The sequence below is a fragment of the Grus americana genome, chromosome 38 (assembly GCF_028858705.1).
Source record: "Grus americana isolate bGruAme1 chromosome 38, bGruAme1.mat, whole genome shotgun sequence".
NCBI classification, from domain to species: domain Eukaryota; kingdom Metazoa; phylum Chordata; class Aves; order Gruiformes; family Gruidae; genus Grus; species Grus americana.
The window spans coordinates 148705-162165 of record NC_072889.1 but is presented as its reverse complement, the minus strand read 5'-3'; the positions used below and the strand labels follow the sequence as shown (position 1 = coordinate 162165).

The 13461-nt window shown below is 65.7% G+C and overlaps 1 protein-coding gene across 5 annotated transcripts in view; it reads left to right on the top strand.

Annotated features, from left to right (window-relative positions):
* HUWE1 (HECT, UBA and WWE domain containing E3 ubiquitin protein ligase 1) overlaps positions 1–13461 on the top strand; it is a 41184-nt gene that overhangs the window by 18925 nt on the left and 8798 nt on the right. For all 5 annotated transcript variants that reach the window (XM_054808581.1, XM_054808580.1, XM_054808582.1 and 2 more), the window contains 30 exons: positions 301–570; positions 681–833; positions 1086–1213; positions 1331–1412; positions 1863–2039; positions 2154–2304; positions 2411–2805; positions 3390–3585; positions 3852–4019; positions 4210–4352; positions 4467–4533; positions 4637–4845; positions 4973–5184; positions 5892–6071; positions 6690–6856; positions 7248–7393; positions 7474–7549; positions 7672–7770; positions 7901–8034; positions 8159–8330; positions 8442–8670; positions 9492–9670; positions 10309–10398; positions 10512–10660; positions 10764–10812; positions 11453–11668; positions 11796–12015; positions 12176–12309; positions 12470–12681; positions 13163–13451. In XM_054808581.1, coding sequence (XP_054664556.1) covers positions 301–570; positions 681–833; positions 1086–1213; positions 1331–1412; positions 1863–2039; positions 2154–2304; positions 2411–2805; positions 3390–3585; positions 3852–4019; positions 4210–4352; positions 4467–4533; positions 4637–4845; positions 4973–5184; positions 5892–6071; positions 6690–6856; positions 7248–7393; positions 7474–7549; positions 7672–7770; positions 7901–8034; positions 8159–8330; positions 8442–8670; positions 9492–9670; positions 10309–10398; positions 10512–10660; positions 10764–10812; positions 11453–11668; positions 11796–12015; positions 12176–12309; positions 12470–12681; positions 13163–13451 — 5092 coding nt within the window. The remainder of the gene's footprint in view (positions 1–300; positions 571–680; positions 834–1085; positions 1214–1330; positions 1413–1862; positions 2040–2153; positions 2305–2410; positions 2806–3389; positions 3586–3851; positions 4020–4209; positions 4353–4466; positions 4534–4636; positions 4846–4972; positions 5185–5891; positions 6072–6689; positions 6857–7247; positions 7394–7473; positions 7550–7671; positions 7771–7900; positions 8035–8158; positions 8331–8441; positions 8671–9491; positions 9671–10308; positions 10399–10511; positions 10661–10763; positions 10813–11452; positions 11669–11795; positions 12016–12175; positions 12310–12469; positions 12682–13162; positions 13452–13461) is intronic.

The window sequence follows — 13461 nt, the reverse complement described above, 5'->3', positions numbered from 1 at the left end:
GCCCCCTGAACCCCATTTCACGCCCTTAACCCCTTTTTCTCTCTCTCTGACTCCATTTTGTGCCCCCCAACCCCTTTTTCTCTCTCTCTAACCCCATTTCATCCCCCCTGAACCCCATTTCACGCCCTTAACCCCTTTTTCTCTGACTCCATTTTGTGCCCCCCAACCCCTTTTTCTCTCTCTCTAACCCCATTTCATCCCCCCTGAACCCCATTTCATCCCCCCAACCCCTTTTTTTTTTCCTCTCTAACCCCATTTCTCCCCCCACCGCCCCGTTCCTCCTCCTCCTCGCCGCCGCAGGAAGCCGCCTGCCGCAAAGAAGAAGAAGAGCGTCGAGCTCGCGAACGCCAGGAAGAAGAAGAAGCCAAATGCCTGGAAAAATTCGAAGGAGCCGAACCTTTGGAAGCCGCCGAGCTTTTGGCTTTCACCGATTCCATGCTTCCCGGTTGTTCCCAACTCCTGGATGAGCTCCCCGATACCGTTTACCGCGTCTGCGACCTCATCATGACGGCCGTTAAACGGAACGGCGCCGCTTACCGCGACTCCGTTCTCAAACAAGTGGTCAAACAGGTTAAAAAAAAAAAAAAAAAATCAAGTTTGGGGTGTTTTTTTAAATTTTTTTGAGGGGTTTTGGGTATTTTTCCATGCTTTACGGTCACCCCCGACGCCCCAAAATTTAGGTTTGGGAAGCGGCCGACGTTCTCATCAAGGCGGCGTTGCCCCTCACCACCAGCGACACCAAAACCGTGTCGGAATGGATCAGTCAAATGGCGACTTTACCTCAAGCTTCCAACTTGGCGACTCGGATCCTTCTCCTCACCCTCCTCTTCGAGGTGAGGCGACGACGGGAGGGGGACCCCAAAATATTTTGGGGAGGCGGCGGGGGGTGTCTTTTCTCCTCGCGTTGGCGCTTTAAGGCTCGTCGTCGTTTCCGAACGCGGCGTTTTTAATCGGAAATCTCGCTCTTTGGGTCAAGTTTTGTGGGTTTTGGGGCTCGTTTGGGATATTTTAGGGGGGGTTTTGGGGTATCCCTGACCACCAGGAAATGGGGGTTCCCCTTTTTTTTTTTTTTTTTGATGACGTAGGAGCTGAAATTACCCTGCGCTCGGGTGGTGGAATCGAGCTGCGTGCTGGACGTCCTCATCAAACTGCTGGAAGTCGTGCAGCCCTGTCTCCAAGCCGCTAAGGAACACAAGGAAGTGCAAACCCCCAAGTAAGAAATGGGGGTTTAGCCCCCCAAAACCACCCCCCAAACCCCCCCCCCCCTCGAAGCGTTGACGCCTTCGTACGTGTCGTCTGTGTGTTCTCCCCCTCGTTCCCAAAAAAAAAGGTGGATCACCCCCGTCCTGCTGCTCATTGATTTTTACGAGAAGACGGCTGTTTCTTCCAAGCGTCGCGCTCAGATGAACAAGGTTTGGGGGGGTCCTGGGGGGGGATTTGGGGGGTCCTGGGGGGGGATTTGGGGGGTCCTGAAGGGGTTTTGGAGGTTCTGGGGGGGTTTTGAGGGGATGTGAGGGGCTTGGGAGGGGGATGATGGGGGTACTGGGGGGGGACACAAGGGGTTGTGGGGGGGTTATGGGGACGTGGGGGGGTCCTGGGGGGGATTTGGGGGGTCCTGAGGGGGGTTTGGGGGTCCTGGGGGGGGACATGGGGGGTCTTGGGGGGCATGCAGAGGTCCCGGAGGGGGTTATGGGGTCGGGGGGGACGCTGGGCCCTGCGGAGGGGGACAGTCGGACCATCGTGACGGGCCCCAACAGGGCAGCGGCACCCAGAAACACCCCGAGCGGGGTTGGGGTGACGCGAACTGGGGGGGGGGGTGGGACGTGCGCTGCTGACGTCACCCCCCCTTCCCCCTTTCCCAGTATCTCCAGGCGACTGGGAACAACTGGCGCTGGTTCGACGACCGCTCGGGTCGCTGGTGCAGCTACAGCGCCAGCAACAACAGCACCATCGACGCCGCGTGGCGCGCAGGCGAGACAAGCGTCCGCTTCACCGCCGGCCGACGCCGTTACACCGTCCAGTTCACCACCATGGTGCAGGTACCGGCGTCACCGTCACCGCGACGACGCAGAGAAGGGGGTGTGTGTGGCGGGGGGGGGGGGAACGACACACGGAGGGTGACGCCCCCTCTTTGTCACCCGGTTGTCGTCCAGGTGAACGAGGAGACGGGGAACAGGCGGCCGGTGATGCTGACGCTGTTGCGAGCTCCCCGCGCCGGCAAGGGAGGGAAGGACGGCGCCGACGGCGAGCGGGCGACGGAGGAAGGCCGGGATCCGGAGGGACGGAGCAAGGAAGACACCCCCGGTGCGTTGGGGTTTTTTTTGGAGGGGGGGACGTTGTCAGACACAGACGGCAACGGGCGTCGCCGATTTTTTGGGGGGGGTACTCACAGTCACCCCCGTTCCCGCAGCTCCGGAACCACCGTCGGAGGAAGAATCTTCGGCGGCTCCGTCCTCTTCCTCCTCGTCTCCTTCCCCGTCTTCCGTTTCTCCGGACGATCCTTCGGGTTGTTCGGAAACTCCGGTGCGAGGTTTAGCGGAAGAAGCCGTTCCGGCTGTTCTCCGAGCTTGCGTCAGTATGTTGGGGGTCCCGGTGGACCCCGATACTCTTCACGCCACCCTCCGCCTCTGCCTTCGTCTCACGCGTCACCACAAACACGCCCTCCTCTTCGCCGAGCTCCGCAGCACCCGCACCATCCTGGGGCTCACCCAGAGTTCGGGGTTCACGGGGTTCACCCCCCTCGTCACCCTTCTCTTCCGACACATCATCGAGGATCCCTGTACCCTGAGACACACCATGGAGAAGGTGATTTGGGGGGGGGGGGGCTGGGGGGCGAGGGGTTTTGGGGGGGCTAGGGGTGAGAGGAGGGGGTTTTGGGGGGGTTCAAGGTGAGGGAAGGGGGTTTTGGGGGAGCTGGGGGGCAAGGGGAGAGGGGGTTGGGGGGGTTTGGAGGGGCTGGGGATGAAGGGAGGGGAGAATTGGGGGGGGTTTTGGGGGAACTGGGGGCAAGGAGAGGGGGTTTTGGGGGGGCTGGGGGGAAGGGGAGGGGATTTTGGGGGGATTGAGGGTGAGGGAAGGGGGTGAGAGGAGGTTTTGGGGGGCTGGGGGTGAGGGGAGGGGGGAATTGGGGGTTTGGGGGGAGCTGGGAGAAAGGGGAGAGGGTTTGGGGGGGCTGGGGACAAGGAGAGGGGGGAATCAGGGGGTTTTGGGGTGCTGGCGTCACGGCCATCGGGGAATTGGGGGGCTGGCGAGCACCGGATGGTGACCCTGGAGCTCAGCGGTGCGGGGGGGGCTCAGGGCAGTTTGGGGACACCCAGCCCCCTGGGGGGGACTCCCCCCAACATCCCATGTGCCCCCCCAAAACGTCCCGTGCCCCCCCCCACTTCCAGGTCGTGCGCTCGGCGGCCACCAGCGGCGCGGGCAGCACCACCTCGGGGGTGGTTTCGGGGAGCCTGGGGTCCCGCGAGGTCAACTACATCCTCCGGGTGTTGGGTCCCGCCGCCTGTCGTAGCCCCCACGTCTTCACCGAGGTGGCCACCGGCTGTATCCGCATCGCCCTGCCCGCTCCCCGCGGATCCGGCACCGGTGAGACCCCGGAAAATTTAGGGGGGGAGCCGGGGGGTGTGTGTGTGTGTGTGGGGGGGTGTCCTCGTTATCCGAAACGGGGTCCCTGTCATCCAAAACGGGCTCTTGTGGGTGTCTCGGGCTCCGCAACGGCGTTCCCCACCTCTCCAGCACCCCTAACCCTCTCCGGGTGTCTCCCCCGCCTCGGGGGAACCCCCAAATCCCTGGGGAACCCCCCTGACACCCCCTTTTTCCTGTGTCGTCCCCCCCCCCCCCCAAAACCCCAGCGTCGGACGATGAGTTTGAGAACCTGCGGATCAAAGGTCCCAACGCGGTGCAGCTGGTGAAGACGACGCCGGTGAAGCCGGCGGCGCTTCCGGCCATCCCCGACCCCATCAAAGACGTCATCTATGACATGCTCAACGCTCTGGCCGCCTACCACGCGCCCGAAGAAGGTACGCCCGATTATTTTTGGGGGTCCCCCCCCCAAATTATCGGGGCGCCCTAGTAAGAAATCAAGGGGGGACGCGCCAGGACGCGCCGTTCCCCGCCAGCTCCGGCTCCCGGGTGATTCGGGGGGTGTCCCCCTAAGTTCTTCCAGGGGATCCCCTCAAACACCCGTGTGTGTGTGTCCCCCAAAAAAAGGTGACAAGGGGGACCCCAAAACCGCCGCCCCCACCGAGGTCAGCCAGCTCCTCTCCGACATCGGGGACGACATGTACCAGCAGTACCGCAGCCTGACGCGCCAGCCCGGCGACTTCGACCCCCCCGCCGGCTTCGCCATCAACGTCAGTAGAGTTTGGGGGGGGCACAACGGGGATTTTGGGGGGGGGCTGAGGGGTTTTTTGGGGAGCCCTCCCCCCCGATCGGTTCTGACATACACCCCGCCTGGGGTCCCGCAGGCCCAGGTTTTCGCTGCCGACGGAGCGGCCGCCGAGACGCCGCCGTCGGGAACCCCCCAGGGAGAAGGTACCGCGACCGCCCGTCCCTCGACGGCCCCGAACCCCCGAAACCACCCCTGAACCCCCAAAAACATCCCCAAAATCCCCGTGTGTGTGTGCGTGTGTCCCAGCATCCAGCCCCGAGGAAGGCCGGGAAGGCCGGAAGGAGAAAGACGGCGACCGCGGTGAAGAACGTCAACGATCCAAAGGTTCCAAACCCCTCATGCCGACGTCCACCATCTTGCGACTGTTGGCCGAGCTGGTCCGGTCCTACGTGGGTATCGCTACCCTCATCGCCAACTACAGCTACACCGTGGGACAGTCGGAGCTCATCAAAGAGGTGACGATAACGACTGGGACACGACGGAAGGAGGCGTCGCCCCGGCGCGGCGCTGTTGGTCTTCTGCGGCGGGTCGTCCCGTCGCGTCAAACGGGGGTGGTGGCGTTTTTGTCGTTGTTCCCCGTAGGACTGTAGCGTCTTGGCTTTCGTCCTGGATCACCTCCTGCCCCACACGCAGAACGCCGAGGACAAGGACACGCCGGCGTTGGCTCGGCTCTTCTTGGCCAGCCTGGCGGCGGCGGGCAGCGGCACCGATGCCCAAGTGGCTTTGGTCAACGAGGTGAAGGCGGCCTTGGGACGAGCGTTGGCCATGGCCGAGAGCACCGAGAAGCACGCCAGGTAGTCCCCTACAACGGTGTCACCACGGGGGTGAGATGGTGTCCCTCGGGAGGTTGAGGTGTCCCTCAGAGGGTTGACGTGTCCTTCAGGGGGTTGAGATGGTGTCCCTTGGGGAGCTGAGGTGTCCCTCAGGGGCTCGAGATGGTTGTCCATCAGGAGGTTGAGGTGTCCCTCGGGACTGAGGTGTTCGTTCCTCAGGAGGTTGAGGTGTCCCTCAGGGGGCTGACATGTCCCTCAGGGGGTTGAGGCATCCCTCAGGGGGCTGACATGTTCCTCAGGGGGTTGAGGTGTCCCTTGGGATTGAGATGTTTGTCCCTCAGGGGGTTGAGCTGTCTCTCGGGGCTGACATGTTCCTCAGGGGGCTGACATGTTCCTCAGGGGGCTGATATGTTCCTCAGGGGGCTGATATGTTCCTCAGGGGGTTGAGATGTCCCTCAGGGGATTGAGGTGTCTCTCGGGGTTGAGCTGTCCCTCAGGGGGCTGACATGTTCCTCAGGAGGTTGAGGTGTCCCTTGGGATTGAGGTGTTTGTTCCTCAGCGGATTGAGGTGTCCCTCAGGGGGCTGACGTGTCCCTCAGGGGGTTGACGCGCCCTTTGTTGGGGTTGAGGCGTCACCCGCGGGGCCGGTACATCCACCACGGGGACGATACGACCTCCGTAGAGGTGACGTAACCCCCGTGTGACGCGTCTCTTGGTCCCCACCGCAGGCTCCAGGCCGTCATGTGCATCATCAGCACCATCATGGAGTCGTGTCCCTCCACCTCCAGCTTCTACAGCAGCGCCACCAAGACCCAACACAACGGCATGAACAACATCATCCGCCTCTTCCTCAAGAAGGGGTTGGTCAACGACCTGGCCAGGGTCCCCCACAGCCTCGATCTTTCCAGGTACCACCCCACCTGGACACCTGGGACCACTCTTATCGGGGGTCTTAGGGGGTTGTGGTGGGTCTTGGAGATCTTGGGGGGTTGTGGTGGGTCTTGGAGGTCTTGGGAGGTCATGGAGGGTCTTGAGGGGGTTGTGGTGGGTCACAGTGAGTCTTGGGGGGTTGTGGTGGGCCTGGGGGGTCATGGTGGGTCTTGGGGAGTCATAGTGAGTTTTGGAGATCTTGGGGGGTAGTGGTGGGTCATGGAGGGTCTTGAGGGGGTTGCGTTGGGTCATGGTGAGTCTTGGTGGATTGTGGTGGGCCTGGGGCCTCTTGGGGGGGTCATGGTGGGTTTCGGGGGGGTCATGGGGAGTTGTGGTGGGTCTTGGTGGGTTGTGGTGGGTCTGGGGGGTCTTCAGGGGTCTTGGGGGGGTTGTGTTGGGTCTTGGGGGGTCTTGACAGATCACGGTGGATCTTGAAGGGTCGTGGTGGGTCTTGGAGGTTTCGGGGGGTCTTGGGGGGCGTTGCGATGGGTCACGGAGGGTCTTGAGGGGTCATGGTGGGTCTGGGGGGGGTTCGTGGTGGGACGCGGGGCTCTCCCGGCCGCGGGGGTCCCACCTGGCTGCTCCCCCCCGCCCAGCCCCAACATGGCCAACACGGTGAACGCGGCGCTGAAGCCGCTGGAGACGTTGTCGCGCATCGTCAACCAGCCCAGCGGCCTCTTCGGCACCAAGGGCTCCTCCAGCAAGAGCAAGGGGGAGGGGGCCGGGGGGGCGCGGGAAGCCGGAGCCGCACCCCCCGACGGAGGTACCCGCACCCCCAAATCCCCCCGGCCCCCCCCCCATCTCTCGTGTCCCCCCCATTTCCTTGTACCCCCAAATCTCTCGTGTGCCCCCCACATCTCGTGTGCCCCCCACATCTCTCATGTCCCACTTTTTCCTTGTACCCCCAAATCTCTTGTGTGTCCCCCCCCCAAATCTCTCCTGTGCCCCCCAAATCTTTCATCTCCCCTACCTTTTCCCTGCGCCCCCCAAATCTCTCGTGTCCCCCCATTTTTCCCTGTGCCCCCCACATCCCTCTGTCCCCTCCTCATGGCCACCCCCGGGAGGGGCCCCACCTTATCACCCTGACCCCCTCCCCCTTTTCCCCTCTCTCTTCCCCCCCCCCCCCCCCCCCCCCCCCCCCCAAAAAAAAAAAGGGGACCCCGGGGACCCCGAACCCCCCGAGGAGGACGCGGAGGCGGCGCAGGCGGAGGCGGCCGACGGCGACATGGATGGGGAAGCCGAAGGTGACACGGTGGTGCTGGCCGGGCAGCCCGAGGGGCTCAGCACCCAGGAAATGCAGGTGAGGGGCACCCCCAAAATCCCCGGCACCCCCAAAATCCCCGGCACCCCCTAATTCTGCCTCCTCCCCCCCCCCCCCAGGTGGAAAACGAGCTGGAGGATCTCATCGACGAGCTGCTGGAGAGGGACGGAGCCGCCGGCAACAGCACCATCATCGGTGAGAGCCCTTCCCCGTGCCGAAACCGGGGGGGCTCAGGGTTATTGGGCCCCCCCCCCCGAAATATCGGGGTGTCCCTCCTGCACCCCGTAACGGTGGTTCCCCCCCCCCCAAAAAAAAAGTGAGCCGCTCGGGCGAGGACGAGTCGCAGGAGGACGTGCTGATGGACGAAGCTCCCTCCAACCTCAGCCAAGCCTCCACGCTGCAGGCTAACCGGGAAGGTGGGGGCCCCCCCCAAGATTTTTTGGGGGTTCAGGGGGGTGGGGGGGGGAGCAGGGAAGGGGTTTAGGGGGGTGCTGAGATCCCGCTTACCCCCCCACCCCCCCCACCCCGTACCCCGAAAAAAAAAAGATTCCATGAACATCCTGGATCCCGAAGACGAGGAGGAACACACGCAGGAGGAAGACAGCAGCGGCAGCAACGAGGACGAGGACGACAGCCAGGACGAGGAGGAGGAGGAGGAGGAGGAAGATGAGGACGATCAGGTGGGAGGATCGGACATCGGCGGTGCCGTTTTGGGTCGAAATACCCCCGTTTTGGGTCAAAATACCCCCGTTTTGGGTCGGGGCGCCCCCACTGACTGTCGTCCCCCCCCACACACCCCCTCAGGATGATGAGGAAGGGGAGGAAGGCGAGGAAGAGGAAGACGACGACGACGGTTCGGAAATGGAACTGGACGAAGATTACCCCGACATGAACGCCTCCCCCCTCGTCCGCTTCGAGCGCTTCGACCGCGACGATGACCTCATCATCGAGTTCGACAACATGTTCTCCAGCCCCAGTACGGACTCTGGAGGGGACAAAAAAACGGCGGGGGGGGGGGGGGATAACGGAACGCACGACACGCGTCCTTGACGCCCCCGTTTTTGTTCTTTTTCGCCCCGATTTGCAGCCGACATCCCGCCGTCTCCCGGGAACATCCCGGCCAGCCACCCGCTGCTGGTGCGTCACGCCGATCACGGCTCCCTTGGTTTGGGGACCGGAGCCGCCACCACCCGCCTGGCGCAGGGTTTGGGGCGCAGCCAGCGCACCCTCCGGCAGCTCACCGCCAACGCCGGCCACACCATCCACGTCCACTACCCGGGGGCTCGCCAGCCCAACCCCCCCCTCATCCTCCAGCGGTCAGTTAACGGCACCCCCAAAATCCCCCGCGTTACGACCTCACACCCCCCCTTTTCTGGGCTGTCACCCCCTTCTCTGGGCCCTGTCCCCATGGCCTCCCCTCATGGCCCCCCCTCTTCCCTGGGGTCTTCCCCCCCCCCCCCCCCCCCCCCCCCGTGTCCCCATGCCCCCTCTGCTTGTGTGGGGTCCCCCCTTTCTCCCTGGGGTCCCCCCCATGTCCCCCTGATCCCTCCCTCAATGTCCCCCCCATGTCCTCTCTCCTCCCTGGGGTCCCCCTCCCCATGTCCCCCCTTGTTCCTGGTCCCCATCCTTCCCTGCTCTTGTCCTTGGGTCCCCCCCATGTCCCCCTCCTCCCTGATGTCCCCCCTTTCTCCCTGGGGTCCCCCCCATGTCCCCCTGATCCCTCCCTCAATGTCCCCCCCATCCTTCCCCCCTTCTCCCTGGGGTCCCCCCCATGTCCCCCCTTTCTCCCTGATGTCCCCCCTCCTCCCTGGGGTCCCCCTCCCCATGTCCCCCCCTTGTTCCTGGTCCCCATCCTTCCCTGCTCTTGTCCCTGGGGTCCCCCTGATGTCCCCCCTCCTCCCTGGGGACCCCCCCATGTCCCCCTGATCCCTCCCTCAATGTCCCCCCCCGTGTCCTCTCTCCTCCCTGGGCTCCCCCTCCCCATGTCCCCCCCTTGTTCCTGGTCCCCATCCTTCCCCCCTTCTCCCTGGGGTCCCCCCCCCCATGTCTCCCTGCTCCCCCCTCAATGTCCCCCCCCCCCACTCCCTGCAGTCCCATCCCCCCCCTAACACCCCCCCCCCATCCCCCGTCCCCGCAGGCTGCTGGGCCCCTCGGCGGCGGCCGACATCCTCCAGCTGAGCAGCAGCCTCCCGCTGCAGAGCCGGGGCCGGGCCCGGCTGCTGGTGGGTAACGAGGACGTTCACATCATCGCCCGCTCCGACGACGAGCTCCTCGACGACTTCTTCCACGAGCAGGGCAGCGCCGGCAGCCAGGCAGGCGAGTGGGGGGCGTGGCCTGGGAGGGGGCGTGGCCTGGGAGGGGGCGTGGCCTGGGAGGGGGCGTGGCCTGGGAGGGGGCGTGGCCTGGGAGGGGGCGTGGCCTGGGAGGGGGCGTGGCCAAAAGGGACACACCCACTGCCCTGGCCCCAAGGGGTTGCAGGGATGAATGGGAGGGGGAGGAGCCTGGGGGAAGAGGGGGGTGTGGCCTGCGAGGGGGCGTGGCCAAAAGGGACACACCCGCCCCGAGGCTGAGCGGCCCCAGGGATGAATGGGAGGGGGAGGAGCCTGGAGGGAAGGGGAGGAGTCAGGAGGGGGCGTGGCCTGTAGGAGGGCGGGGTCCTGCCCCATTCCCCAGTGGCTTTGGGGGGGTGGAGCCTGGAGGGCGGAGGCGGGGCTTGGTGAGGATGTGGGTGTGGCATGGAGGCCAGGGGGAGGGGCTTGGCTGGAAGAGGCGGGGCTTGGCTGAGAGGTGCAAGCCCTGGAGAGGGGAAGGGGGCGTGGCTTGGCCAGGGGGCGTGGCTTGGCCCTGGGGGGGCGGGGCCTCACCGAGGAAGCAAAGGGTTCCCCCGCAGCCCCTCCCCGGATGCTGGGGTTCACTCTGCACCCCGTTTCCCCCCCCGTTTCCCCCCCCCCCAGGGACCCTCTCCAGCATCCCCACCGCCCTGACGCGCTGGACGGAGGAGTGCAAGGTGCTGGACGCCGAGAGCATGCACGACTGCGTCTCGGGTGAGCCCCCACCCATCACCCCCCCACCCCGGCCCCGTGACCCCCAGCACCCCAAAACCCCCCCAAACCGCCCCCCGTTTCCTCGTGTCTGTCCTCCCCCCCCCGCCCCGCAGTGGTCAAGGTTCCCATCCTGGCCCGGCTGGAAGCCCTGCGCGACGAGGAGCTGGACGAGCGGCGAGAGAAACGCCGGCGGCAGGCGGCCGAGGAGGAAGCCAAAGGCGCCGAACGCGGCCCCGAGGACAAGGAGGGCCCCGACGCCCAGGTGAGGGGCACCCCGAAACATCCCCCACCTTCCCCCCAAATTTTGGGGACGTCCCGTCACTTCCCCGCCTCCCCGGCCTCAGTCACCTTCCCCTCTCCCACAGGACGCGGCATCCAAGGCCGCCGCCGCCTCCGCCGACGTCACCCCCCCAGGTAATCCCCCCAAGCCCCCGATTAATTTCGGGGCGTCCCCCCCACCCCCAAACCCTGACATACCCAGATGACACACGCACCCCCCTCCCCTAAAATCACCTCCCCCCCCTTTTCCCCTTGACCTGGCACCCCGCGGGTTGAGGTAGTAGATTGTATAGTTGGAGGGTCACACCCCCGTCTCGGAGATAACTATACAGTCTACTGTCTTCCTCGCGGGGCGCGCGCCCGCCGCCGGACCCCGGGGTCCCCTCCGCGGGGAGGGGGGGGGGGGGGGGCTGCTTAATTTGGGGGGGTGGGGCACTATAGCATCCCCCTTCCCCCCCCCCCCCCAGCAGCGTCCACTCAAAGTGGGGTGTTTGGGGTTTTTTAGGGGGGGTGTTTGCTGTTTGTGGGGTTGGGGGGGGTTTAAGGGGGGTTTTGGGGGGGGTTTAAGGGGTTTTTGGGGGGGGAAATGGGGCTCTGGGGAGGTGAGGTAATCGCTTGGGGGGATTCCCGTCATCTTGGGGTGCGGCTGGACGCCTGGGTTCCCCCAAAGTGGGAGGTGGGGGGGGGGGGGGGTTTTGCGGGGGTGAGGGCTCCCAAATTCCTGCGTCCCCCCCCCCAAATGCTGATCCCTGTGTCCCCCCCCGCCTCCTCCCAGAACACAGCGGGACGACGGGAGAGACCCCCCCTCCCGGTCCCCACCGGACTCTGGTGATGTTGGAACCGACGCCGACACCCCCAGATCCCCCCCCGGGAGCCCCCCAAATTCCCGCTCGTCCCCCTCAACCCCCAGAACACGAAGAAGGGGGGCCCGGACGACCCCCCCAAGATGCCGAAGCCACTCAGATGGAGCTGTCACCCGCTCCCACCATCAGTGAGTCCTTAGTTACTTTAGGGGGGGGGGGGTCTCCCCACTTTGGGGGGGGGTCCCCTCTAAATTTGAGGGGGTCCTTCTAAATTTTGGGGGACCCCTATTAACGTGTGTCCCCCCCCTCACGCAGCGTCGCTGTCCCCGGAGCGAGCGGAGGACTCGGACGCGCTGACGGCGGTGAGCAGCCAGCTGGAAGGTTCCCCCATGGACACCTCCAGTTTGGCTTCTTGTACCTTGGAAGAATCGGGGGGGGGGGCTCCCCCTCCTCCGACAGCCCCCCAAAATCCTCCCGGCACCCCCCAGGGACCCCCGCCCGCCCCCCCCGACGCCGCTCAGCCCCCCGACGATAGGTAAGAGCCTTCCCCTCCGCCGGGTGCCCCCCCCCCCCCCCCGTCGTCTTCCTCTGGTGTAAAAAGCAGGGGAGGGAGGGGGGAAGTAGGGGGTTGGGTGACGTCGTACCTCCTCCGCTGACATCATACGCGCGTTTCCTCGATGTCACCCGTCCCCAAGCTCGCCCCCGGCTTCGTCCTCGGAGAGTTCGTCCACCCGGGATTCGGCCGTGGCCATTTCGGGAGCCGACTCGCGGGGGATTTTGGAGGAACCCCTGCCCTCCACCAGCAGCGAGGAGGAGGATCCCCTCGCCGGTCAGTGTCGCGTCACACCCCCCCGCCGTTACATCACACCCCCCCGCCATCGCGTCACCTGGCACAACCCGGGGATGGGGGGGATGGGGGGTTCCCCCTCATCCCTGGGGGGGTTTGGGGTGTCCCCAACGTGTGCGTGTCCCCCCCCCCCCTCCTCCAGGGATCAGCCTTCCGGAAGGGGTGGACCCCTCGTTCCTGGCGGCGCTGCCCGACGACATCCGGCGGGAAGTGCTGCAGAACCAGCTGGGGATCCGCCCCCCTGCCCGGGCCCCGCCCACCCCCAGCCCCGCCCCCCCTGTGGTGGCCAATCCCGGCTTGACGGAGGTCAGCCCCGAGTTCCTGGCGGCTCTGCCTCCCGCCATTCAGGAGGAGGTGGGTGGGGCTTCGGGGGGAGGGGGGCAGGGCTTGGGGAGGGGGTGGGGTTTCAGGGAAGGGGCGGGGCCCTGGGGTGGAGTTACACAGGGATTGGTGGGGGAGGGGGCGGGGCTTGGGGAGGGAGGGGCATGGTAAGGGGGTGTGGCTTAGGCAGGGGGTGGGGTTTAAAGGGGCAGGGCTGAGACAGGGGCATGGTGGAGGGGGTGGTGGTAGCCAATGGGGTGGGGCCTAAGCCGGGTGGGCGGGGTTAAGGGGGAGTGGCCTGTTCTGGGGGTGGGGCCTAACCAGGGGCTGGGGTTGTGGGGGCGTGGCTTATTGTGGGGGCGGGGCCTGATGCTCTTGGAGGGTTTTAAGCCTCATGGTCTGAACATGGGGGCGTGGCCTCGGCGGGGGCGTGGCCTCCGGGGGGCGTGCCCCTCCCGAGGGGGCGTGGCCTCAGCAAGGGGCGTTCCCTAACGGCGGGGAGGGGCGGGGGCAGGTTCTGGCGCAGCAGCGAGCGGAGCAGCAGCGTCGGGAGCTGGCGCAGGCGACGAGCTCGGACGCCCCCATGGACCCGGTGACCTTCATCCAGACGCTGCCCTCGGAGCTGCGGCGTTCGGTGCTGGAGGACATGGAGGACAGCGTCCTGGCCGTCATGCCCCCCGACATCGCCGCCGAGGCTCAGGCCCTGCGGAGGGAACAAGAAGCTCGTCAGCGCCAGCTCATGCACGAGAGGCTCTTCGGCCACTCCAGCACCTCCGCCCTCTCCGCCATCCTCCGCAGCCCCGGTGAGGCGCG